This window comes from Pipistrellus hanaki, assembly GCF_964339955.1.
Source record: "Pipistrellus hanaki genome assembly, chromosome: 4".
NCBI classification, from domain to species: domain Eukaryota; kingdom Metazoa; phylum Chordata; class Mammalia; order Chiroptera; family Vespertilionidae; genus Pipistrellus; species Pipistrellus hanaki.
The window spans coordinates 38,615,400-38,638,788 of record NC_140506.1 but is presented as its reverse complement, the minus strand read 5'-3'; the positions used below and the strand labels follow the sequence as shown (position 1 = coordinate 38,638,788).

The window sequence follows — 23,389 nt, the reverse complement described above, 5'->3', positions numbered from 1 at the left end:
GCAGAGACGACTTCCCCAGAAGGTGGCAGACGAGGAAGGAAAAGGGATTTCAGGGACAGGGATCCCGTGGATACATAGCGTCGGTGGAGTTCGGGGCGCCCGGGAATCTCTGCACCAAAGGCTCCTCGCGTTACCGGAGCCGGCGGCCAGCCTTTCCTCGGGAGCCGGGGAGCCGAGGGGCGCACCGCCCGGCCGGCCGCTCCGCCGGCGGAGTCCGGAGCCCAAGGCCACACCGGGAAGTGACAGCGGCCGCCGGCGGAAGTGGGCCGAGCCTGCTCCACCGCCCGACGCCCGGGAAGGGGCGGGGCCTTGGAGGGCGGGGCTGGCAGAGGGGCGGGGCCTGAGGGCGGGCGGGGCGGGGCTGCGGAGGGGCGGGAGGGCGGGGCGGGGCTGCGGCGGCCGGGCTGGGACGGGGCTGGGTGCACCCCGGCCCTAGTACTGTACCTGCCGCGCGGCGAGGGGAGGCCACCTGCGCTGGAGGCTGGAGCCTGTGCGCGGAGGGGCGCTCCAGGCCGGCTCGGGGAGGACTGTCGGCGGGGAGCCGGGAGCAGGCGAGGGCGCCCGCGGTGCCGGCCGCCGCGATGTCGGCGCAGTGCTGTGCGGGCCAGGTGAGCGGGCGGGTGCTGTGCGGGGGGCGGCCGATCGCGCGGCGGGGCAGATCCCCTGGCTGTGCGCCCGGGCTCCGGGGTGGAGCACGGTGCGGGAGGTGGATCGCCCGGGGCAGACCCTCGGGCCTGAGCGCGGCGCGGGGCAGGCGGGGAAAAACCCGTGTCGCGCGGGCGGGGAGGGACACTGGGACGCGGGGAAGCCCGAGAGTCTCCCCGCCACCCTCCCAGGTCACCCCGTCCGGCCTCCTGGACTGCGCTGGGGCGCGGTGGGCAGGACCTGGGGGAAGATCCCAATGGCTCCCGGCGGGTGTCATCTTCTCCCAGGACGCCAACGAGTTCCGGGGCTCACCCAGGAAAAGACGTGGGGCGGGGGCAGCACCTCCTTTCCCAGGCTCTGAGCAAAACTCGGGTCCGTCCCATGGCCCCTGCAGGTTGCGCCTGGCATTCTGCAAGGCCGCCAGAGCTTGGGCTCCGTCCCTTCGGGAACGTGTCCAAGCCTGGGATCCGAACCACAGCGCCCAGGTCTAGGCGCGGGGAAGGCGAAGCCCTGCCGCCTGCGCTTCCCGACCTGACTGACCCGAAGGGGGCGACACCGCGGGTGGAAACTGAACTTGCCTGTGTTGTAACTCTCTGTGTTAAACTCTCTCGGTGTCTTAGCACGTATGCCCCGTTGGGATAGGCGTCTCCCGCCGGGGAGGGGTGCATCGCGGCGGAATGATAGGTTTAATCCTTTAATGTTCATTTCTCGCTCGTCCCTGCAGTTAGGAAAAAACAAACAAACACGAAATAGGTAAAGCCTTACCGGTGTCCATCTTCCTCCTCCCAGCCCACACTGACGGTCAGCATGGTGTTTCCACAAAAGAATCTTAACTCTGGGGGGGCATTCAGGGTCAGAGATGTCCTTGCTTCCTCATACATTCAGCTTTTGGCAGCCGAGGCCAGCTCCTAAGCGATGGAGAGGTTAAACTGTTCCAGGTTTCTGAAACCTTCCGATTGTACTATACCGGCAGGCAATCTGCAGATAACCCCACCTCTTCGGGGTGGCCACGGGAGTTAGGGCTTGATTTTTGAGGTCTCCTACTGTACTGGGCATGCATGCAAGCTGGCCTTCAGAGATGAGAACATGGGAGGTGTAAGGGCTTGCCCTGGGTTAGGCAAGGGGAGAGAGGATGCATCCCAGACTAACGTGGACCCGAAAAAGCTATTTTCTGAATGTTCTGATTCTCAGGAAAGCTTTGCAAATCCTTAATTGTTGTTTGGAGATACTTTCCAATTTGATGAAATACTTTTCATTAATAGGAATTGCATTACAGATGTTTTGGGGGCATCTGCACCAGTTCTTTGGAAGCCCCGTGAGCCTTTCTGTCACTCCAAGTAGCTAAGCGAGAGCTCTGAAAATTACCGCCGGCTCTCACGCGGGTCCTGTAAAAGAATTATTGGTATATCTGATATTGTGGCAGAATGTAATGACTTCTTTCTAAAATCCCCCTGTCAGGACTTTGGAAAGAACCCAATCCTGGCCGCTCATCACCGAGAAGTTACCTTCTGCTTTTTGGGGACTGTTGAGACGTCGCTGTGGTCAGTCCCAGGGCGGAGGGGTGATGACACTATGGCTTTATTCGTATGGAGTGACTGATAAGCTTGCATTTAAAAAAATTCGGAGACCAGCAGAAACTTAGCTGTTTGTTTGAGCACTTATGAACTATTTTTATTCACAGCACTTCTGATATCAGTTGTATGGGGTTGGTTGGAGTGCCTTTCCCCCTCCCCCCTCCACCTTACAGTAAAAGGTGGCAGTTTGATTGCCCATCAGGACACATACTCAGGTTGTGGGTTCCATTCTCACTCTGGGCCCACGTGGGAAGCAACTGATCAATCTTTTTTCTCTTTCTCCCTTCCTCTCTAAAAATCAATAAAAATGAATGAATGGATAAATGAATATCTACTTACCTACCTACCTACCTACCTACATAAATAAATGAATAAATAAATTAATAGGGTCTCCACTTACCCCAGGCAACCGATTACTCAACTTTCTGGACACCAACTGGATGTCCAACAATTCAATTCAATTCTGACACTAACCATCTGGAGTTAGGAGTTAGTATTCCGCAGGTTAAAGGCATAGTTCCACAGGTCTGGACCCTTCCATACCCCCATTTCAGCTACCATTCACAAGTGCTGGGCCTCCCCTATGGGGGATGAAGACCAAATATATATGTCTTTGTATATCACGAAACTGCAGCACCAGTGAGGTGCCAGGAGCTGGCGTGTGGCAGTGAGCCAGATAAATATCTCTGCCCTCAGCCATCTTCCCAAGGTGGTGGGGAGTGCAGGGTGTGGGAATGAGAGATTCGGTTTTTGGCCTGAGTAATTGGGTAGATGATGGTGTCATTTGTTGAGATGAATAGTAGGCTGATAGGCAAGAGGACATTTGGCAGGGAAAACCCACAGGTTTTTTTTTTTTTTTTTTTTTTTTTGCTCTGCTACATTTTTATTTATTCGTTTGTTTCGATTTTTAGAGAGGAAGGGAAAGAGAGAGAGAAACATCAATCCGTTGCCTCTTATATGCACCCTTAATGGAATCAAACCTGCCACCCTTCAGTGTATGGGATGATGCTCCAACCAACTGAGCCACACTGGCCAGAGCTTTGCTACATTTGAGATGCCCATTAAAAAAACTAAATATCCCAAACATCACACACAAAAAAAATTTAAAAAGCCACCAGTTAGATATTTAAATTGTGAGAAATTTGAGTTTGGAGATGATGTTTTGGGGACTTTGAAGACCATCAGGAACAATGGGTTACCCAAAGAGCCTGGGCTTTGGACTCAGGCCTGGGTTTGTTTTGGGAAGTCTGGACAATGAGGCTGGTGTGACCGCACTTATTACTTATTCTCTTTTCACTTCAGTTTTCCTCAACTGTAGAATGGGTGTGACAATACTTCTTAGGGTTATGAGGATTTCATGTGATAACAGTCTCTAGTACAAGGTTTGACACCGAGTAAGGAACTCCCCAAAGCTTAGTTTGTTACTGGCCATTATCCACCTGTACCTGTCTAGTCTTCAGGTCATCTTACTCTATTTAAAAACATATTTTTATTGACTTCAGAGATGGAAGGGAGGAAGAGGGAGATAGAAACATCAATGATGAGACAGAATCATTGATCAGCTGCCTCCTGCATGCTTCACACTGGGGATCAAGCCCGCAACTGGGCATGTGCCCCGACAGGAATCGAACCATGACTTCCTGGTTCCTAGGTTGATGCTCAACCACTGAGCCATGCCAGCCTGGCTTTATTTATTTACTTATTTATTTTTCATCTTATTTTTTCACTGACTTTGCTATTCACTTGGGTTTTGATTAGGCTTTTGGTTAATGGATGTTAATGGAAGCAGACATTAGAGGAGAGATCACTCAGCACCTTCTGCGTACCCAGCACTCTGGGAACTGGATGTTGAACCAGAGACCTTGCTTGCTCTCTTGGAACTTCTGGGCTAATTGGGGGATGTCAGTGTGGGGGAAGCTAGCTCCAGAAAATGACAGTACATACCATCCGAGGGGAAGTGAGAGGTGTAATTAAGAAATTCTAGAGAGACCTTCCAAGGCAATTCAAGAATAAGGCTTGGCAGGGTTTACTCTAGGCAAGTGTAAACAGTAATGGTAATAAGAACAATAGCTGAGGTCTATTTCATTCCTGCAGTGTGCTGTCTATTTTCACCTACATGATGTCATTCATTCTTCACAACACACCTAAGGGATGGGAAATGTCTCCCTTTGCAGCAAGACAGACATGAACTTGACTGCTTTTTAGTGGTGGAGCAAAGCCTTGAATACTGGTGCACCTGAGAGTTGGAGCACTTGACTACTATCCTGATTTTTCTTACTACAGAATACTTAAATGATAATGAGTATCACTTGCTCATTGTCACTAACAGTGGCCCTACCTCAGTTTTACACAGTGATTAGGCTGTTTTGTTAGATGTTGGTGTTGCCAGTAGTTATGGGTGGATGAAGTTTAGCTTCTTTCTCATGCCCTGCTCCAAGTTCTAAAGAAAGCAGGTCTCAGACCAAATTCTGCCACACATGCAGACGTAACTGGCAGGCAGCAGCCTGACCCGAGACCTCTCCTTGGTACACTGACCCAAGTTGCCTGTTCACCCGAGGCAGATGGGACAGAGTCTAGTAGGGAGCACTTGACTGAGACTGCCAATCAGCAGGGCCAAATGGTTGGGTCGAGTCTGTGGTGCCATTCTCAGGCTGAAGACTCAGTCTGCCCTCATAGCCAGTTCAGTAAGAATAGGAATGCCCAGGCGAAGGTATTTCCAGTTGGATCATGTTACTTGATCACTGAGATTTCCCCCAATGAAAGCCCATTTCTAATCTATACTAATAAAAGGGTAATATGTTAATTAGGGTGGATGTCTTCCAGATGACCTTCTGGAGGTCCTTACGGACAAAGCCCCAGCAGCTGTGAGGGGCCCAGGATCAGGCCGGCAGTGGCAAAGCAGAAGGGTAATGGGGGCGGCACCTTCCACGTGGCCTCCCTCAGAAGGAGGCCAGACTGCAGCTTAGACTGATCGAGGGAGAGGTGGTTAGGAGGGATCAGGCAGGCAGAGGGATTAGAGACAATCAGGCAGGCAGTCAGGCAGAGGGATTAGAGACAATCAGGCAGGCAGGCAGGCATGCATTCAGGCAGGTGAGCAGTTAGGAGCCAGCGGTCCCGGATTGTGAGAGGGATGTCCGATTGCCAGTTTAGGCCCAATCCCACGGGGTCCCAGATAGGAGAGGGTGCAGTTCGGGCTGAGGGTTCACCCCTCTTCACCCTCCCCCAAATTTTGTGCACTGGGCCTCTAGTGTTTGTTATGTTAATTAACAAAGCCACAAATGGGACTACCCATTGTTCAAGATAAATAAAGCCAGACTTTAAAGCATTGAAACTGATTTTATTCCATAACCACTAACAGTAGGGGAAAAAGCCTGGCTCCATTTTGTTTTCCATGGGGGTGACTGAGCGTTTTAAAGAGAGAAAGGGGGAGTGCAGAGGACAAGCAGGTGGAGGCCAGATACAGTAGTATTAGGGAAGTGTGAAGTTTCAGAGGGTTGGTCAGTGTACACATGATTAGGCCAGCTGTGACTGCTAGCAGGCTAGTGAGGAGATTCTCTCCTTCCACAGAGACTGGGAGATTAATCCCACCCCCTCGATGATTACATTTCAAAGGCAGGCTTTTGGGTTCTTGAGAAAGACACTCCTGCACTGTAGGAACTACATTTCGTACATGTTCAAGGGACAGGGAGGGATTCACAGTTGTAAGCCCCTTTTAATAAATGCTTTAAGAAAGGGAGGCCTGTCTTACGTGTTGACTAGAACAAAACAGCTCATTTCTTTTGACAGCTCTGAGCTTTTCCAGACAAGAACACAAAAGGCAAAAGGTGGCTGGGTCATCCCAGGACTGCAGCCTTAGGCTGCTAGAGGCCGCGTTAAAGTTTGGTCTAGTCTCTTCATGCAGGGGTTTGGGCGGGGTTGCTATGTGCCAAGAGATCCCGCAGATTCCACTGGCTAACAGACCCTGGGGCCTTTCAAGATCGACGTACCCGAAGCTCATGCAGGAGATGGCTTTGAGGGTGGCCTGCCTGATCGCTGTTAAATGTTAGCTGGAATGGGTTTTCCTCATCGAGGCAACTGTCCACCTCTCAACTGTAGCTTAAAATAGACACACACACACACACACACACACACACACACACAGGATCCATGGAGAGTTCTTTAAAGATTAAAAATTACACACCACACAAGAGTAAGGCTCTTCCTGAAATGTCTTTCCTTTTCCTTCTCTATAACATCCAAATCTGTACTTCCTAGGCCAACTGCAAGAAGCATTTGCTCAGCGAGGTCCTTCCTTTGTTTTGAAAGTTCTCTTGGAACTTGCACTTACACCTGTGCACACCACTTCTTACTTGGTCCTCTGAAACATTGGAGTCGTTTCATACTTATTGCATGTATGTGTTTCCTCTCTCCTAGACATGTTACAGAGTTCCCGAACAATCAAACAATGCAGGAGGAGAATTTGGAGAGACTCACTTTATTCATCGCGCGATGGGCTTACAAAAAATGAATTCAAATTCTAAGCGAGGCTACAAGCAGAACTTCCCTTTTTATTGAAGAGCCAGCCCTATGTGCACTTAGTGGTTATCTCGATACTGACCTTGAAAACAATACAGTTCTATCCAATTAAAAAATGCACCCGGCATGGCCTTGAGATTATGGGCATATCTAGTCTCTGGCCTACAAGGTCATACAGCTAAGTTTATCTTCATCATTATTCAAACAGGCTAAAGCAGACTAGAAAGCAAACATTTTTAGAATAAGAGAAGAGGCCATCTAAGAAAAACAGAAAATTCCAAACAGCAGTTTTTTACAAAACAGGGGTTTTCCTTCTCAGAGTATGTACTGGGGCCTCCTTGAAGCCCCTGTCCAGTGGTTTTGGTTACAAACTCTTTCCCGCTATAGCTCTTTGTTTATAGTGATTGGAAATATTAGGTCATCAGCATATTATGTGTTGCTTCCACTCTTGGAAAGAATTCAGGGTGGACACAACAAAAAGTTCTCTCTTTCCATGACTGATGCTTTATTGAACAATTTAGGGTATTTGTGAAGGACATAGGGGGAAAAAAAATCACATGTCATCTAGAGAGCGCCATGTTTTATATTTAATAATGCAATTATATTTAATACATATGATCTTACTTTGTACAATTGGGATTATGTTATGGATGCTATATTCAATCCTGCTGTTTTTGCTGAATTTTTATGGGATGATCAAGGGAGTTTTCAACATGCACTAAGCCAATCCTTTACAACCATTAATGTTTTCTGGGCTTACAGTGCGATAGTCCCTCTGCCTTCAAACATGGCCAATTTCTCCATAGGTGTTATATAAAGCTTAATGTGTGCGAGTCAGTTTACAGGCTTATGTGTAAATAGGTTTGTGTGTTTCATTTCCCAAAAGACTAAAAATAATGAAGAAAATACCTAATTTAAAAACAAAACAAAACAAAAAAAAACTAAGACTTTGTTTTTATAGCAGTTTTAGGTTTACAGAAAAATTGAGCATAGAAGTCGAGTCCCCATATACCTCCTCTCCCTACCCCCTCGCACACAGTTTTCCTGTTATCCTCCTGCTGTAGTGTGGTGCCTTTGTTACAGCTGATAAAGCAATATTGATATATGCTTACCTAAAGCCCATAGTGTACATTAGGGTGACTCTTTACTTTTGTCAGGTACAGTTGACATTAAATAATATTTTACATTAGTTTCAGGTATATACAGCATAGTGGTTGCATACTTCCACCCCTTTTACATTGTCATCATCAACAATATATTTCAACTTTGATCTTTTTCTTTATAGTTCCTTACACAGAAAGTATGTCTAGATGGTGTTTGAGTCACTTTGTTATATTTAGTTTGAGTCCTGTGCCTGCTACCAGCATTGGCACTTTTATTTTTCTATTCATTTTTATAAAACGGGCAAGATGCAGTAAAACGCACACACGGTGGTGACTGGGCTGGTGGTGGACGGTTGCTGAGGTGGAAAGAGTGGTTTGTGGAGGTCTCTGTGTGGTTAGCCAAGTTCAGGTTGTTGGAAGGATGAGTCTGCCACTGACCTTGAAGCGTAGAGATCAGTGAGGTGGAGAGTTCTCAAGAGGTTGCTTTTTTATTTTTTTTTAGATTTGTTTCCTCCGGCTGCTTTATAGCTTGGCCTGGGGAGCCGACACACGGCTTTGGGCTGCAGCGAGTCTTAGTGGGGTGACTTTGTGGGGAGGGGAGGGCGGAGGAGGCACCACCTGCAGGGAGTGGAGGGCAGCCTCATCCACCTCTTGCCTAGGCTTGCTGCTCTCCGGTTTCTGTGTAAATATCACCGGTAGGTTTCCCACAGACAGTGACTCTCTAGGAGTGAGTCAGCGCTGAGCCATGGCAGCTTTTCAGTTTCCCCGTGTTTTCATGGAAAGCTCGTGTAGAAGCCTCAGCGTGGGGAGAGCCGTACTGATGGGTCATCTGCTTGCGTCTCAGAGAGCACCTGGCCCGGGTGTCAGTGGTGGTCAGGGTTGCCTCTGGCTGGAGACAGTGCTCTGCATCCTTGGTTCCTGCCTTCTTGTAGGATGAATGCAAACGAAAGACAACAAATAGCTGCAAAAGCAGGTGAGAATTTATTGCAGGAAAGGAATACACTCAGATATAGACGACTGAGTGAGTAACTCAGCTGGCCGAAACCAAACCAAGTGCCAGGCTGGAGTGTCCCTAAGTAAGCCTCCCCTCCTTTATTTCACAAACAAACAAATAAACAAACAAACTTCAAGCTATAAGTCTCCTTCATCCACGTGTGATGCCACTAGCTAGACTACATTCTGGAGGGGCTCCAAATCCTCTCACATGGGGGTCTGTTGCCTCCATTGTCTCATTTTGGCCTGTCCCCACTCCCTAACCCTAACTGCCTTCCTCAGCTCATATCCTTCTAGCTGGCTACTCTAACAAAGCCATCTACGATAACTTGGCATTAAAAAGGAAGCCATCACATAAGCAGAACTAGCCACTGGACTCAATTCCATTCTATCTTTTGACTAAGCTACTTTCAGTATTTTAATTTGTAATTATGAATAAAGATCCTGTGTTCTCTTAGTGCCCTGAGCAGCGCTGTTAGTAAATTCTCATTACATATTGCTGTTGTCAGTTCTAATTTAGGGTTGAGGTTGGATGCTGAGAGCACTATCATCGTTACACATCTAAACACTGATTGTCCCTCACGATCAGGCTTTCCAGGGAGTCCAAAGTAAGCCTTTGTGGCCTGAGTTAAAATGTATTTTAAAACATTCCTAATGGCGATATCCTCTTATCTCCTAGCTTGCGTACAAATGATATTTTAAAATGTTTTAGGATAAAATTTGAGAGTGGGTGTAATGTGTGTGTAGGAAATTAAAACACTAGATTAGTTTGATTACATGAAACATCTGTTTGAATTATAAAGAAAACAGGATTTTACTTTTGGCTTTTCAAATGTAGTTTGCCTTGTGAGATTACAGTTGAGCTAATGTTTAAGGAAAACAGCTATTCCAGAAAAACGTAGAGTGGGTTTTTATCACAGAATAAATTTTGAAACTATTTGTGGGTTTGAAGTAGAACTAGGGTTACACTATATAGTAATTAGAAGGCATTCCTTCTTCCTCTCCCCCACCCCCTTGAAAACTGTCTAGTCAAAACAAAAGGGGGAAAAACACACTCAAATCTGATTTGTGCAGAGATAACCAGGAGAGATGGGAAATCAGACTTCTGTTTACACAAGATCTTTATGGGATTTATTTTCTGTGTTTTATTGTTGTTCTAATTGTATGTCAGTAATGTTACCGGGCCGAGTCCCCTAGTGTTCTGATCCTTAGTGTGTGTGACTCACCCAAATGGGGGAAGAATTCAGTCTTTTGTTCTTGACTCCGTGCTCATTGAACTCTGGTGGTGTGGCAGAAACAATGGCAGCAACAATGGCAGCAACAATGGCAGCGTTTTGTAACCATAGCGATGAAAATAGCATTCTCTAAGAATATGAATTTTCTTTGGTTTGGTAGCATTGTTCATAAGGATCCTAAGTCATTGTCAACTTATTCCTTTTGCTGTTTGGGGGCGGGGGGGGAGGACACATAACAACCCCTGAAGTGACGTGTCTATTAATGAATATTCATCGTGTGCCTCGCATAATAAAATCCAAAGGCAGCCGGAGGCCGACTTTTATGCTGCGGAGCAACTAACCAATTGATGCTGGATTTCCTTAGTGTAAAATCCCTTCCGGGGCAGGACTTCTGGGCAGACCCCATTGAGGTCTGTGTGCCTCAGCAGAGTGTCCCTGGGAGGAGACATTCCCCTGGGAGCAAATGAGGGAGGGCCGAGTGCCTGGGGATGGGGGAGCACGGGGAGCGCCTGGGAATGAATGGGGGAGCACGGGGAGGGCCGAGTGCCTGGGGATGAATGGGGGAGCACGGGGAGGGCCGAGTGCCTGGGGATGAATGGGGGAGCACGGGGAGGGCCGAGTGCCTGGGGATGAATGGGGGAGCACCGGGAGGGCCGAGTGCCTGGGGATGAATGGGGGAGCACGGGGAGCGCCGAGTGCCTGGGGATGAATGAGGGAGCACGGGGAGGGCCGAGTGCCTGGGGATGGGCTCCAGGGGTTCCATGCAGCCCTGCGGTGCACAGTGGTGCCTGGGTATATGTATTCCGGGAACACCTTTCTCTGGAAGAAGGTCCTTAACCCTTTCTCAGCTTCTCAAAGGCATTTGATGACTGCAGGACAGACCCCAGAGGACACCGGATGTAAAATAAACCAGAACAAAACAAAACAAACCCCAATGTAGAATGCAAGGGGAAAGACCCACAATGGGGACATTATTCATATAAAGGCAGACAGTCCCTGTTGGAAAGAAAGAAAAAGAAAATTGAGTGAGAGTGCAGCCTGCCTGGAGAGAAGGAGCCTGGGCAGTGGGAGCTGGGGGAGAGCTCGTGGCTCTGTCAGGTGACACTGAGCGGTTAACAGGAGGGAGACCAAGAATCCTGGGGGTGGGGGGTGGGGGGTGGGATGGTGGGGGCATTTGGGCAGCCTTGGTTTTCGGGGAGCAGAAGCTACAATGCTGTGGGTTGGGGTGAGGTACTGGGGAGCTGAGGAACTGGGGCCAGGGAGGGTAGGTTATTATCTTTTAAGACTGTGGCAATACAGGGGGAGACCTTTAACTAGCACGTGGGGGTTCTGTGGGACGTGGTTTGGGGTTGATTTTAGGGAGGGATCTGAACAGATGTCAAAGTGAAGGAGGAGCAGGGTACAGGCTGAGCACCTTTGGGACGGGCCTTGTTGGGATTTGGAGAAGAGGCTTGGACGCTTCTGTCTCCAAATTGCAGGAAGCTGACATTCATTTCCTGCCAGCTGTCCTGAACCTGCTAAAGTTTAGTCTGGAGATAGCCTCTATCCCCTGGATTTTTTTATTTTTATTTTTCCTTCCTCCTTCAACCCCACCGTCCCCCTCATTTTTCTGTTTAAGTTTGTTGAATCTAATCCCCTGGGATTTTATTCTTATGGGGAAAATTCTGGAGAAGCAAAACTAGTTCTGGAGAGATCCAGGTTTTGCTATTTGTATGGCGATTGTTGAGGCAGATTGTGGAATCAGAGAAACCTTAGGCAGAGACTTTCAAGGGCATCCCTTTAACTCCTCATCTGAAGCTGAGATGTGTTTTACAATGCCCCTCCTAAGTGTACACCTGGTGTGTTTGAACCACTCCCATGTTGGGGTGCTCACTGCTGTTCCCAGTCTTGTTTTCTGAGCCTCAGTTTCTTTGGTCAGCAAAAGGGGAAGTTTGCCCTAGCTGGTTTGGCTCAGTGGATAGAGCATTGGCCTGCGGTCTGAAGGGTCCCAGGTTTGATTCCAGTCAAGGGCATGTGCCTGGGTTATGGTCCTTTTTTTTTTTTTTTTTTTTTTTAAATATATTTTATTGATTTTGTACAGAGAGGAAGGGAGAGAGATAGAGAGTTAGAAACATCAATGAGAGAGAGTCATCGATCAGCTGCCTCTTGCACATCCCCTACTGGGGATATGCCCGCAACCAAGGTACATGCCCTTGATCGGAATCGAACCTGGGACCTTCAGTCCCTAAGCCGACGCTCTATCCATTGAGCCAAACCGGTTTCAGCTGGGTTGTGGTCTTGATCCGCACCCCCTCCTCCGCTCCCTATTGTGGTCTCAGTTTCCAGTGGGGGGCATGCAGGAGGCAGCTGGTCAATGATTTTCTCTCTCATCATTGATGTTTCTATCTCTCACTCCCTCTCCCTTCCTCTCTGGGGGAAAAAAAAAAAAAAAAAAAAAAAAAAATATATATATATATATATATATATATATATATATATATATATATATTTTAAAGGGGGACATTTGTGTCTTGGGGTTGATTTTAGGGAGGGATCTGAACAGGTTGTGATTGTCGAAAGAGACAATCCAAAAGAAGACAGAAGGAAGGCCAAGAGGCACATGAAAACATGCTCAAAGTCACTATCTGAGAGATGCAAATCAAAACAACAATGCGGTACCATCTCACACCTGTCAGAATAGCCAACATCAACAAATCAACAAACGACAAGTGTTGGCGAGGTTGCGGAGAAAAAGGAACCCTCGTGCACTGCTGGTGGGAATGCAGACTGGTGCAACCACTGTGGAGAACAGTGTGGAGTTTCCTCAAAAAACTGAAAATGTAACTCCCATTTGACCCAGTAATCCCACTCCTAGGAATATATCCCAAGAAACTAGAAACACCAATCAGAAAGGATATATGCACCCCTATGTTCATAGCAGCACAATCTACAATAGCTAGAATTTGGAAACAGCCTAGGTGCCTGTCAGCAGATGATTGGATCAAAAAACAATGGTACATCTACACAATGGAATACTATGCTGCCATAAAAAAGAAGGAATTCTCATCATTTGCAGCAATCTGGATGGAATTGGAGAACATTATGCTGAGTGAAATAAGCCAGTCAATAAAAGAGAATACCACATGACCTCACTCATTTATGGATATTAAAGAACATTATAAACTGTTGAACCAAAAGATAGATATAAAGACAGTAAAGCAACAAGCAGACTGTCAAATTACAGCGGGGAGGGGAGGGAGATCTGGGGGAGATAGAGATCAACCGAAGGTCTTGTATACATGCATATAAGTACAACCAATGGATACAAAACTCTGGGGAGGGAGGGTATGTATGGGGGGGGGGGAAATGTTAAAATATGTACACAGATAATAATTTAAAAAAAAGTAAAAAAAAAAAGGGTGGGTTCGTTGGAATATGCAAATGAGAGGTGAAAACTACAAGCAAGGAAGTCGAGTATACGTCCACGCAGCAGTTGTTCCAGGATGTTTATGTCTCGGCCTTGAGCTGACTTTAGCAACAGGTCAGCCACTTAATAGCAGCTCTGAGAACTGAGGCCCAGGATGTTCACAGGCCCCACTTTAATAGCTTCCCTGCTCTGTTTTAGCCGACTCTCTTAGCAGTGTTTGTTTCATTTAATTTTCTCCACTCAGTGGCATTGCAGGTGTGTCAGGGTTCCAATGCAGGAAACAGAGGCCACTCTAGTTATTTTAAGAAGGGAATTTAATGTTGGGAATTAGCTAGAGAGCCGAAACTGGTTTGGCTCAGTGGATGGAATGTCGGTCTGTGGGTCCCGGGTTCGATTCCGGTCAAGGGCATGTACCTTAGTTGCGGGCACATCCCCAGTAGCGGGTGTGCAGGAGGCAGCTGGTCGATGTTTCTCTCTCATCGATGTTCCTAGCTCTCTATTCCTTACCCTTCCTCTCTGTAAAAAAATCAATAAAATATATATATTTTTAAAAGAACTAGAGGAGCAAGAATCAGGAGACTCCTGGATTTGAGAACACATCATCATAGCAGTGATCCAGAAGTCTCAAAGTCAAAGCTGCTGAGGCCACCATGACTGCCTCCTGACACCCACACAGCTGGTGGCTTAACATGGACACTCCCCCACCCCACCCCAGTTTAGCCATTGCAAATGCCTGTCACAGAACCAGGAGGGTGGCCCATCTTTGTTTTCTCCTTCCAAATATTAAAGGAGACTACGTGTGGCTAATTGTCAGGACCCTCACAGCCACGAGTCGGGAAAATGTGGTTTCACGTCCAGATTCGTCAGTATCGGAAGCCTCATAGATTTTCCAGGAGTATTTTTGCTGTTGAGTTCTAACTTACTTCTGTGATGATCAGAGAACACATTATGTATACATTAACTCCTTTTAAGCCTGTTGCTTCATGGCCCAAAATGTGATATTTCTTGGTGAATGTTCCATATATTCTACAATTACTGGGTATAGTGTTCAGTTGGTTGCTGGTGTTTCTGGTGTTTCTCAGATCTTCATTTTTTTTTTTGGGGGGGGGAGGGTGAGGTAATATCTAATTCTGTCAATTACTGAGAGAAGGGTGTTAAACTTTCCAAATATGATTGTTCTTGTCTTTTTCTCCCATTAGTCATGTTAATTTTTGTTTAATATATTTTGAAGCTGTATTAGGTATACACACATTTAGTATTGTTCTGTCTTCTTTTTTAAAAAAATATATTTTATTGATTTTTTTTTTTTTTTCAGAGAGGAAGGGAGAGAAATAGAGAGAAACATCGATCAGCTGCCTCTTGCACACCCCCTATTGGGGATGTGCCTGCAACCAAGGTACATTCCTTGGACCAGAATCGAACCTGGGACCCTTCAGTCCACAGGCCTACGCTCTATCCACTGAGCCAAACCAGTTAGGATTGTTCTGTCTTCTTAATGAATTGATTCTCTTCTAAAATGATCCTTTTTGTCTCTGCTAATGCTCTTTGTCTTCAAGACTTTGTCTGATGGGTTTTAATTTTCAACCCATCAGTGACTCTTACATTTAAGAGTGTCTGTTATAGTCCAGCCGGGGTGGCTCAGTTGGTTGAGTGTTGTTCTGTGCACTGAAAGGTTGTTGGTTTGATTCCCTGTCTGGGCACATATCTAGGTTGTGGGTTTTATCCTGGGTTGGTCCACCAAAGGAGGGGAACTAACTGATCGATGTTTCTCTCTCTCTCTCTCTCTCTCTCTCTCTCTCTCTCTCTCTCTCTCTCTCTCTCTCTCTCTCATAATATGGCATAGAGAGAATATGTGTCCTAAAAATCTTACTGTGCAAAATCACACAATAAAAACCAGGCCTTGTGGGGAAAACGGGGTTGGGGCAAGGTTTCAAAAACTTTGTCAATAACATTAAAAAACCAAAGGAAGCCAGTAAAAATGGTATTACAGTTTTACATGGAAAAGTTGGCACTTCACCTTGTAAAAGACCTGAAATTTGCTTGTCGAACTGGGCGTTGGAAGACTTGCAGCTTGTGAATTGTGAAGTCGTGGAAGGGGGTTATCTGAAATTGGATGGAAAGTTTAGCACCAGATGTGCTGCAGGGTGACTCACAGAGCGCACTGGCTGAACGGAGGTGTGTGCGTTTCGTAATCCTATGCAGCTCCGTTCAGCTGGGCGCAGTTTTCCGCCTTCGGAGAGTGCTTCTCACAAACAAATTTGCACATCCTGTTATGCTCGAACTGTCCCTTCACATGGTGGGGAGAGGAAAAAGTTCTCCCTGACCCTCCTGGGGCCTCTGGCTGGGCTTGAAAATTAAACTGACAAAGACAGATCCGCAGGAGAAAAAGCACACACATTTATTTAATCTGTAAGTTTAATGTGACTTGGGCACCACCCTCATAAGGAAGGGAAGATCCAAAAGAAATGATTTTATATTAAACCGAGAAGTAGTTGGGGAAAAGTGACTCAACTATGTGGGGAGGTGGGAAAGGGAGATAAGGATTATTTTAACAAGGTCTGTTTGTGTAGAATGCTCTCCGTCTCAACTTCTTATCCTTGATAATGTCTTTCTCTCTGGTACCGGGAGGGCTCCTTAGATGTGGGAGTTGTATCTCCTTCTTTCAGGAAGAAAAAAGGAGCTCAGAGTGACCTTGCACCTGCTGTTTCTCAAACGCTTTTAAGTCAAAATAATCAGCATGTCAAAGCAGCGTATTTTGGGGTGAGATGCCCTGAACTCCTTCAATGTTAATCCTGTTGGAACAAAGTTTTGTTTTCCGAGCAAGCACTGCATAGCACGGTGGTCGGCAAACTCATTAGTCAACAGGGCCAAATAGCAACAGTACAACGACTGAAATTTCTTTTGAGAGCCACATTTTTAAAACTTAAACTTCTTTTAATGCCACCTCTTCAAAATAGACTCGACTCGCCCAGGCTGTGGTATTTTGTGGAAGAGCCACACTCAAGGGGCCAAAGAGCCGCATGTGGCTCGCGAGCTGCGGTTTGCCGACCACTGGCATAGCAGAACCAACTGTAGGATGAATAGCTCAGTGCCCTGGGCGTTGCAGACCTCTTGTCCTGTTGGCTGTGAGGGAGGACCTGCTCCCCATCTCCCTGGGAACCAGCTCCGGAAGGATCTTTTGTGACTGCTACCCAACTGCTCTCAGATTTCACGTAATCATAATAAGCCAACAACTCCAGGGACAGGAACTTCCTATCTTCAAAAGCACCTCCCAGCTCTACTTCATTTTGGGGAGCTCTGGTATAATTCCTCTTTTCCCGGGCCTCCTGAGGCTGAAATGACATCTCTGCCCGTGTGCTGGAGAGGTTGCCGTCGTTCTGTAAGGTAGCTAAGAGACAGGCAGCCTCCCGGGAGGCCGGAGGCTGTGCTCCTGGGCCGTAGAGGCCCATCCTTGGGTTGAGGCTGCTGGTCCTGGTTTGGGGATCTGTTGTGTCTACCCAAACCATAAGCTGAAAATTGAGACGTGCTGACGGAGGGGAGTTGTGCCTTGGGGTATGAGAAAGTTCCCCTGGGAGCTCAAATCTTGGAACTTTCAGCACACTCAAATATGTAGGTTTTAAGGATAACGGGCAGGCTGTTTGAAATGAAACCGCCTTGTGGAGTCTTCGGTGGGGAGTAAGCCAGAGGAAGTGTCCCCGCTGCCTGTGAGGTTTCTGATGGGAGTGACACCTCCTTCCTGGGGAGGGTGGCCCTTCTCAGATGGCGCGTGTGAGAATCTGGGAGGCTCTCGGTCTCCTGGAGCTGGGAGGATCCTCCAGGGAGCAGCATGCCAGCCTTGTTCTTGAGGAGGAGGCAGGCCCCCAGAGACAGGGCCTCTTTCAAGGCCACACAGCTCATCAGCACTTGGGGCGGGGGGTGGGGAGGGCACCCTGCACCCTGCACCCCTGGCCTTTGCCGAGCCCCAGTGCCCAGGACACAGTTGACTCGGTAACTGTCAGGAGAGTGGACGGGTAGATACTGGGGCTTTTTCTGAAGACATCTGCTGTCTTTGCAGAGCAGTACAACAAAAAGCTCATGGCTGCAGACTTTCAACCTCATCTTTTTGGTTGAAATCTCATTGTGTGTTTTTTAACCTGTATTTTGTGGTAATAAAATAAATTTAAACCTTCTGTCTCTTCTCGTAAGCTTCTAAGCAATTGTTTAAAACATTTCCGCGCCCCCCCCCCCCCCCCCCGAAAATTTTGCCCTGACTGTGGACCATACGATTTAACAGAAAGCAGTTTTAAAAGAATGTGCTCTCTTACCAAGTGAAGTAGTTTGTGAAAGTTGCAGGTTGCTGAGTAAGAGGTATTAGGCCATTTAGAAAATCTGGTTAAGCAATGAGCCGCTCTATGCAAATTGCTATGCCCAGCAGTGGCTTCTGGCTGCAGGCTTTGAAAAGCATGAAGCGCTAAATTATTTCCTTATGATGGGGGGAGAGGCGGGATGAGGGTTGTCATGGGATTGCGTTTTCTTGGAAGCAAGAGGTTCAGCAGAACCGAGTCTCCAACTTTTTCCTGCTGTGGTGCGGCAGAGAGAAAGCAGGGCTCCGTGCTGGAGAAGGCTGATGCCTTCATTCCATTTGCCCCCCATTACGGGGAGTCTGAAGGTATTCCCAGATTATTAAGGAGATGTCCCCTCCTCTCTTCCACTCAGCATTGCCCTTCCGGACATTTGTAAGACTTTGAGAATAATAAAAATCAAAGCCCAGGGCTTTTGAAAAGAAAAAAAAAATCTACTAGCATTCTAGCCCCACAAGTGTACACGCTCAGTGGTTGAATGTCAACCTCTGAACCAGGAGGTCAGCTTTCCATTGCCAGTCACATTCCCCGGTTGCAGCATCGATTCACTGTGGGGCGAGAGGGGGTGCAGGAGGCAGCCTATCAGTGATTCTCATCATTGATGTATCTATTTATCGCTCTTCCTCTTTGAAATCAATAATAAAAAAAATATTTTTAAAAAAAAGTATTCTGTACATTTATTATTAGAAGAGATAAAGAAAAAGCTATAATACAAACTTGTTCAGCCGTGGCATTTGGGAGGAATGTGTGCGGGCATGTGGGGGCGGGCAGCTCTGCTGGTGTTTGGATGGGCAGTTTGTTCTTCTGCGGGAGTCCTGGGAGAGCTGGTATTTAGCATGCGTGATAACCTTCTGATATCACACACTCACCAGTCTCTGAAAACACAGCCCCCACCTTCATGGCCAGCAATCTCCAAGGCCCCAGGGGGGTGGGATGGTGCTGCCCCGATAAGAACCACTGTGGTCTTGATAATGTTCTCATACAGCTTAGCACTCCCGCCAAATGGTCTGAATCCTACTCCTAGTAGCGCATAGCTAGAGAGGTGAAAACAACACCAATAAGCAAGGTAGATGACTCCACCACAGGACCACCTTGACATACATACTTTCAAGTGTAACATGAAGTTGTAGGCTGCACTTGGGATGAAGTTTAACTGTTGCTCACAAGTACATTAAGAGGTCGTGCTTAAGATAAGCTGAAGTTACATGTTTGGAAGGTTAGGAAAAAGCATGCTTTATAGCGAGAGAACTTATTTAGTCCTGGTGTGCATGTTTAGGCTTTTTAAAATTCATAGTGTTGATGTAAGAAATGTTCAAATCTGTAGATAATTATTAGGAAAGTTTACTTATTTAAAATTTTGATCCTCTCCGGATATGCTTTTATTGATTTTAGAGAGAGGAAGGGAGAGGGAGTGAGAGAAACATTGATGTGAGATGGGGACCAAGATCTCAAACGCTCAGAGAATAACAGTTTTGCAGCTTCTTTTATGCATTTGAAATTAAGGAGGGGACAAGGAAGGTTAGATAGAGGTGGGAGGAAGCAGGGAGGGCATTGGATTACAGGAAAGTTAACAAGATTGTGTGCTCTCTTGAGGGTTAATACTATGTTTGTGGGTATTATTTTCGGTATCTCAAAAGTGTGTTACTGCCGAAACCGGTTTGGCTCAGTGGTAGAGCGTCGGTCTGCGGACTGAGGGGTCCCAGATTCGATTCCGTTCAGTTGTGAATAAGCTTCTTTTGAGGTTTTGTTATCAGATGGGTCTCGGCCAGGAGTGAGTCTGCTGTTGGCTGTCCTGTCAGTAGTTGTGTGGGTTCTTGACTTTGTGTAGGAAAGATTTCATAACACATGCCCAAGTGATTTTGAGAGAATGTTTATTAATAAAGCTGGGGACAGTGAAATAAAGGAAGGGCTTAAGGTAGAAGAAGCAGCAGGAGAGAGCCTAGGTGGGACTCCTTTGGCTTTTTGGAAATGATATAGGAAAGGAATGGGCCACACTGGGCTGCATGAACTTACTAAAAAGGCATCATGACAGAAGTGAGAGCCACGGCAGGGCTGTTGTTACTTTAGCTCACTGGAAAGTCAGAGAAAAAGGGAGCCTTGGAGATAGGTACAGGGCCGGTCAGAGCTGAACTTTTAAAATAATAATCTTGTGCCTGGCTGGTGTGGCTCAGTTTGTTGGAACATCATTCCCATACACCAAAGATCACTGGTTCAATTCCTGGTCAGGGCACATGCCCAGGTTTCGGTTTCTGTTCCCAATGAGCGTGTGTGCAGGAGGCAACTGATTGATGTTTGTCTCTCACATTGATGTTTCTCTCCTTCTTTCCCCTCTCTCTCTCTCTCTCAAAAAAAAAATAAACAAAAACATTTTACAAATCCTATATAATAAAAGCCTAGTGTGCTAAGTGTCTGGTCAGCCAGTCGTTTGTTCAACCAATCAAAGTGTAATATGCTAGTGATATGCTAAGTCTGTTCAACTATGTCGTGCACTGACCACGAGGCGGGCAGACGTTCTGACCAGTAGGTTAGCTTGCTGCTGGGGTCTGGCTGATCCGGACTGAGCGAGATGGGTCGGACATGCCCTGGAGCCTTCCTGGCTGACCAACCTCCCGCATCCCTCCCTGGCCTCAGTCATGCACCAGTGAGGTTCCTCAGCCTGGCCTGTACCCTTTCCCAATCTGGGAAGTAGGCCTAAGCCGTCAGTTGGACATCTCCCAGCGGCTCTAGGACTGCAAGAGGGCACATGCTGGCCTGAGGGAATTTGGAGGAATGTTTAACTTAGCGTAATATCTTTGAATCATAATTAAATATGCCTGTGTTCTTGGATGTAGCAATTTTACTATTTTTTTGTACTAGAAGTAAGCGCTGCACATTAAAAAAAAAAAAAAAAAAAAAAAAAAAAAATATATATATATATATATATATATATATATATATATATATATATATTATTAATTTCAGAGAGGGAGTGAGAGATCGAAACATTAATAATGAGAGAGAATCATTGATCCTGCATGCCCCCTACTGGGGATCAAGCCTGAAACCCAGGCATGGGCCCTTGACCAGAATCAAACCTGGGATCCTTCAGTGTGCAGGCTGACACTCTATCCACTGAGCCAAACCAGCTAAGGCAAATGCAGTACATTTTAATTGATCATTAATAGTGGAGACTACAATGAATTACTAGCCTTCCATATAATGGAATACAAGTTGTCATGAAAAAGAATGAAGAAAATTTGTGTGTGAGAGATTCCAATATATAGTATTTAGTAAGGATTGAAGAACAGTATGTGTATGATGAAGTTGTGTATAGATTTGAAAAAAGAATAACCACATTTTGTATGTATTCTTGCATATGCCTAGATATCTCAGAGTTTTTAAGATACTGGAGACTGTTAACAGTGGTGATGTAGTGGAGTAAGAACAGGAGGTTGGGGGGGGGGGGTAAGGGATAACGTTGGGGGAATTTCCTTTTCATTTGAAACCTTGCTGTGCTGTCTGACTTTATCATGAGCATGTGTTGGCTGCTTCTTTTAAAATGTTCAAGTTGCTTTAGTAGGCTTTAGCAAACCCTGTACATATGAAATATAACACATTAAATACTTGCATTTTTTGTCACTGTTTTCATTTTGATATTATCCCCAACCCTTGAGGAGATGGTGGTGGTGGTGGTGGTGGTGGTGGTGTGTGTGATATAATATTTAGGAAGTGGGTTTAGAGATAACAGATTTAACCCATTTTTGCAGTAAGATAGGGAACTGAGTTATCAATTTATGTAGCTGATAGGGATATGTGGTGTAATTTATTTTTATCTTTATCCACAATTTACATAGGTAAATGTAGATTTTTTTTCTGAACTCAAGTGTATTGAGGTGAACAGAACTAGAGAAAAGAGAATGCTACCCATAAAAGTGGGTGCCAAGATCCAGTCTTGGTCAGAGGGCTCCAGCTGGCTGTGGAGGCATCGAAGGGTCTGCTTTGGTACAAGACAAGGAAATTGTCGGAGAAATGGCAGCTCTAGCACTAAGATTCAGCCATTTCAACCTGCAGTCTCTTACAGAAAAATGAATGTTGAAAGATCCATGAAATACTTTATGTAAACTTTACAAAGCATTTTATAGCTGACCAATAACTTAAGAAATGCGTGAAACAATTTCAGCTCCTAAGTGCTGGGAATTTGCCCTTGGGGACACTTTATTCCTGTTTAAGTTAACAGGTGTTCAAAAAAGCCCTCATAGTTTTATTTTTATTCTTAACATGGAGTTGGAGAAATGCCCAAGCTTTTACTATTCTGTTGAGGAGAAATGTCCAAACTTTTAAAGTTATCATTTGAAGTTTTATTTTTGATTCTTGCTTATTTTGTCTGAATGGGACTATTGTTTTTTAATTACCGTATTTTCCGGCGAATAAGACGACCTTTGAAACGAAAAAAAAGTCAACCGAAAATCGGGGGCAAAAGACCAAAATTGCACAAAAATTACCTGCAGATCTTGACGGCAAAGTAAGTCTTTTCTTTGAAGTGGGAGGTAGTCTTATACAGCGAATATAGGCCTAAACCTATGTTTTAACTGTAAAATTAGGGGGTCATCTTATATGCCAGAAAATAAAGAAATTCTTCATAAAATTTATAAAACTAGTTTTATTGATATAGTTTACATACCATATAGCTCACTCATTTGAAATATACAGTTCAATGGTTTTTAGTATATCCACAGAGTTGTGCACTATCAGTGTAATCTAATTTTTAGGATATTTTTGTCATCTCCGTGGCTTGTGGCAGTTATTCCCATTTCTCCCCCAAACTTCCTCAGAGCCCTGGCAGCTAACTACTAATCTTATGTACTGGCCTATTCTGGAAATTTCATAGGAATGGAGCCATATAGTCTGCAGTCTTTATGATAGCTTCTTTCATGCCTTTTTTTTTTTTTTTTTTTTTTAATGTTTTCAAAGTTCACCCGTGGTGTAAGTACTTCATTCCTTTTTTTATGAATATACTGTATTTTACTCATCGGTTTATCAGTAGATAGTTGTTTGGGATGCTTCCACTTTTTGGCGGTTTTAAATAATGGCTGTTCTCAACATTTGCTACAAGTGTTCATGTGGACATGTTCTCATTTCTCTTGGGAGTGAAATTGCTGGGTCAGATGGTAACTATATTTAACCTTGGAGTAACTGCCAAATAATTTTCCAGAGAAGCTGCTGTGGCCACAGCCAGTTTGGCTCAGTGGATAGAGCGTTTGCCTGTGGATTGAAGGATCCTGGGTTCGATTTTGGCCAAGGGCACACGTCCAAACTTGATCCCCAGTAGGGGGCATGCAGGAGGCAGCTGATAGATGATTCTCATCATTGATGTTTCTATCAATATCTTTCTCCCCCCTTCTCCCTTCCTCTCTGAAATCAATAAAAAAAAAAAAATACATATAGAAGCTGCTGTGTCTTGTGTTCCCAACAACAGGGTATGAGGGTTCCAATTTCTACACATCCTTCCCAACACTTAAAATTGTCTGTCTTTTTCTTCTTTTTTTAATTATAGCCATCCTATTGGGTGTAAAAGTGCTATCTCATTTTGGTTTGATTT

The 23,389-nt window shown here is 45.8% G+C and overlaps 1 protein-coding gene across 1 annotated transcript in view; it reads left to right on the top strand.

The window, feature by feature from the left end:
* The first annotated feature begins 392 nt into the window (after positions 1-392).
* SERINC5 (serine incorporator 5) overlaps positions 393-23,389 on the top strand; it is a 98,991-nt gene continuing 75,994 nt past the window's right edge. The window contains exon 1 of the mRNA XM_084881319.1: positions 393-608. Within this exon, the coding sequence (XP_084737445.1) occupies positions 582-608 (27 nt within the window). The 5' untranslated portion in view covers positions 393-581. The remainder of the gene's footprint in view (positions 609-23,389) is intronic.